The sequence below is a fragment of the Dipodomys ordii genome, unplaced genomic scaffold (genome assembly GCF_000151885.1).
Source record: "Dipodomys ordii isolate 6190 unplaced genomic scaffold, Dord_2.0 Scaffold193, whole genome shotgun sequence".
Taxonomy (NCBI): domain Eukaryota; kingdom Metazoa; phylum Chordata; class Mammalia; order Rodentia; family Heteromyidae; genus Dipodomys; species Dipodomys ordii.
The window spans coordinates 1397880-1401810 of record NW_012267409.1 but is presented as its reverse complement, the minus strand read 5'-3'; the positions used below and the strand labels follow the sequence as shown (position 1 = coordinate 1401810).

Here is a 3931-nt window from a genome sequence, read left to right as displayed (position 1 = left end):
TGGCGCCTGCCTTTCCCTCCTTGCTGGAATTGGTCGTGTGGCTGTTTGTAGCACTAGACCTCGGCGTGGGTGCTGAGTGCCTGCTTGTGGTGGCAGCCCTTAGGGCCCAAGGGTGCAGGTGTGGGCAAGGCCCCGCAGCCACTGGGCAGGAGCGCTCGGCTTCCCACAGGCTGGCCACACCATCGCCACAACCAGGCCTGTGATTTCACTGGCCCTATTCCATTCTTCTCGAGGCCTTGTGCGGTGGGAGGAGGCGGGAGAGCCGCGACCTCTGTCCCGCAGCGTCCTTGCACAGGGCACACGTGTGGGTGGGAACGTGCAGCTGGTGCCCCCCATCCTATGGCTGCACGGGTGTAACAGACGGCTGCGCAGCCACGGTCCGCAGTAGAAACTGAGGCCAGACCAGCTTAGTGGAAGAGGTGACTGCACTCAGGAAATGGCAGGAGACCCTGCGTGATGAGGGCCACGGTGCGAGGGACATCGGACGGAGGCTGGTGGTCCTTGGGTGCGGAGGCCGGGGGCACAGGCGTGAGTTAGCACGCAGCAGCATCGCATGGAGCCTCCAGAGCCTGCTCAGACGCCAAGCCCTCACCACGGCTGCAAGGACGTGGAGATGCGTAGAGAAGCGGTGTTGGCATCAGCCCCCGGGGCGTCCGTCCGGCGTCAGCTCGTACCTGGAAGCCATGAGTGGGTGTGGGTTGTGTTGGTGCATTGGGGGAGTGGGGTGTGGAGTGTGTGTAGGTTGGGTGTTGGGAGTGGTGCTGGATGCGAGGTATTACGTGGAACGTGTTGGGTGTGGGGTGTATGGGGTGTGTGTGGTGTGTTTGGTCCTGGGTGTTTGTGGTGGTGGGAGTAGGGTGTATTTGGGGGTGAGATGTATATGGACTGTGTGGGTGTATTGGGTGGGGGTGTTGGTATGTGGGGTATGTGTAGAGTGGTATTGGGTTGTGGGGTGTTGGATGTGTGTTGGGGTGTGTTGAGTGTACTGTGGGGTGTGTGGTGTGTGTGAGATATGTTGGGGCGTTGTGGATTGGGGGGTATATGGTGTATGGTGTGTGGTCTGTTGGGGTGTGTAGTGATGTGGGTGGTGGTGTGTGCCATGTGATAGATTGCGGTATATTATGTGAGTGGGTGTGTGGGGTGGACTGTGGGGTATGTGCTGTGTGGTGTGGATTGGAGGTATGTGGTGTATGGTGTGTGGTATGTTGGGGTGTGTAGTGATGTGGGTGGATGTAGTGTGTGGGGTATATGGTATATTGGGATGTGGTGTGGGGTAGATGTTGGGGGTGGTATGTTAGGGTGCGGGGTAGATTGGGTATATGGTGTGTTGGGGAGTGTGGGGTGTATGGTGTGCTAGATATGTGGTGGTTTGGGGCGTGGAGTATGGGTGCGGTGTGGGGTGGTGGGTGTGTAGTGTGGTGGCTATGTGGTATGTTGAGGTGTGGGGTAGATTTGGGGGTATGTGGGCTGGTGGGTGGGGGTGTGTTGGGGGTGGTGTGTACTGTGTGTGTGAACTGTGGGGGGGTGGATTGGGGGGTCTGTGGTGTGTTAGGGTGTGGGGTGGATTGGGGTGTATGGTGTGTTGGGGTGTGGCGTGTTGGGGAATGTGGTGTGTGTGGTGTGCTAGATGTGCGGTTTGGAGCGTGGGGTATGTGTGGGTTGTGGGGTGTCTGGTGGATTGGGGGGTATGGTATATGGGCTGTTGGATATAAGTGGTGTGTTGGGGGTATATTGTGTGGGGGGGGTGGATTGGGGTGTGTGGGGATATGTGTTGGGGTGTGGTATAGGAGAGGTGTGTTGTGGGTGTGGTGGATTGGGGGTGTGGTGTGTGTTGAGGAGGGGGTGTGTAGTGTTGGGGGGTGGGATATGTTGGAGGTATGTGTGGTGTGGGGTATATGTTGTGGGTGGTGTGTAGGAGGGGTATGTACTGTGTGTTGGATATGTGTGGTAGGTGTATGTGGTATGTTGGGGTGTGGGCTGGATTGGGGGTGTGTTGTATGTGTGGTGGATTGAGGATGTGTGTGTGTGTGCCGTGCAGGTATGTGGTGTATGGTGTGGGGTGTACTGAGGTAGGATGTGGGGGGTATGTTCGGTGTGGTCTGTTGGGGTGTCTGGTATGGTATGTGGGGTGTTGGGTATATGTGGGATGTTGGGTGTTGTGTGTGTTGGATGTGTGTGGTGTGTTGGTGAATGTGGGGTGTATTGTATGCTAGATGTGTGGTTTGGGGCATGTGTGAGGTATCTGGTGGATTGGGTTGTGTTGGGGGGTGTGGGTTGGACTGGGGGTGTGTTATGTGTGTGGTGGATTGGTGTGTGGGGCGTGTGGTGTGTAGGAGGGGTATGTACTGTGTGTGTGTTGGATGTGGGGTGGATTGGGGGTGTGTGGTATGTTGGTGAATGTGGGGTGGATTGTGTGCTAGATGTGTGGTTTGGGGCGTGGGGTATGTATGCTGTGGTATGTTGGGGTTTGGTGTAGAAGGGATGTGGGTATGTTGTGGGGTGTGTAGTGTGTGTGGTGTATTGAGTTGGTTGTATGTGCTGTGGGGGGGTGTGGTGTATGGTGGGGGGTGTGGAATGTTGGGGGGTGTGGGATGTTGGAGGTGTGTGTGGTGTATATGTTGTGGGTGATGTTGGGTGTGATGTGTTGGATGTGTGTGGTGGGTGTATGTGGTGTGTTAGGGTGTGGGCTGAATTGGGGATGTGGGTGGGTGTGTGTGCTGTGTAGGGTATGTGGTGTGGGGGTATATGGGTGTGTTGGAAATGTGTGGTGTGTGTGGCCTGTTGGTGTCTGGTAGATTGGGGGTGTATGGTATGGGGGGTGGGGTATGTGTCGGGGGTGGTGTGTACTGTGTGTAATTTGGTGAATGTGGGGTGTGGTGTGGTGTGTAGTGTGTGTTGTGAGTTGGGTGTATGTGCTGTGTGGGTGTGTGTGATGTGTGTGCGATGAGGTGGGATGTGTGTGGGTTGGACTGGGGGTGTGTTATGTGTGTGGTGGATTGGGGGTGTGGTGTGCTGTGTGTTGAGGAATGTGTGGTCTGTTGGGGTATGTAGTGTTGGGGGGTGTGGGATGTTGGAGGTGTGTGTGGTGTGTGGGTTGGACTGGGGGTGTGGAGTGTGTGGGTGTGTTGGGGGTGGTGGGTGTATGTGGTATGTTGGGGTGATGTGTTGGGTGTGGAGTGGATTGGGGGTGTATTGGTGTGATGTGGTGTTGGGTGTGTGGTGGAGGGGGTGTGTTGTTGGGGTGTGTTGGGGTGTGGGATATGGAGTGTGTATTGTAGTAGGTGGTGTGTTGTGTGGGGGGTCAATGGTGGATTTGGGGGTGTGGTATGTGGGGGTGGGGTGTGTGTGTGCTGGATATGTAATAAGTGTTTGCGTGTGGTGGGCTGGGTGTGTGTTGGGGTGTGTGTTGTGTTGGGGTGTGAGGTGGTTTGGGGTGTGTTCTGGTGTGGGGGTGTGGCGTGTGGTGTATGTTGGGGTGTGTCGGGCTTGGGGCCGGGCGCACTCACCACCGGGAGAAGCCCCTGATGAGGTCTTCCTCCTGCAGCTCCACCAGCACCTGTGGAGCCAAGCCTGAGCCTCTGGGGCCCCTCCATGCCAGGCCACGCCCCTCCCCACCAGGCCACGCCCCTCACCGCCGGCTCCGCCCCTCCGCAACAGGCCACGCCCCTCCCGCCAGCTCCGCCCGACCCCGCCCCTCTGCAACAGGCCACGCCCCTCCCGCCAGCTCCGCCCACCTTCCCCAGCTCCTTCCGGCGGCGCGAGCCCGGCAGCCGGCGGCTCTTCACCGCCACGTCCAGCGCCCGCCGCTGCGCCTCCTCCAGGGGCAGAGGGAACTCGAACCTGCGAGAAGCGGCGCCGGTTCCCGCCCGTCCTCTTCCCCCGGCCCTCCCTCCCGACCCCGCCGCGGCGCCGTGCCAGGCTTGCGGCGGTG

At 58.6% G+C, this 3931-nt stretch overlaps 1 protein-coding gene across 1 annotated transcript in view; it reads right to left on the bottom strand.

Annotated features, from left to right (window-relative positions):
* Positions 1-637: 637 nt before the first annotated feature.
* The window catches only part of Esyt3 (extended synaptotagmin-like protein 3), a 15838-nt gene continuing 12544 nt past the window's right edge, over positions 638-3931 (bottom strand). Inside the window, exons 17-19 of the mRNA XM_013034667.1 lie at positions 3735-3840; positions 3507-3556; positions 638-674 (exon numbers count right to left, since the gene is read on the bottom strand). Of these exons, the coding sequence (XP_012890121.1) occupies positions 638-674; positions 3507-3556; positions 3735-3840 (193 nt within the window). The remainder of the gene's footprint in view (positions 675-3506; positions 3557-3734; positions 3841-3931) is intronic.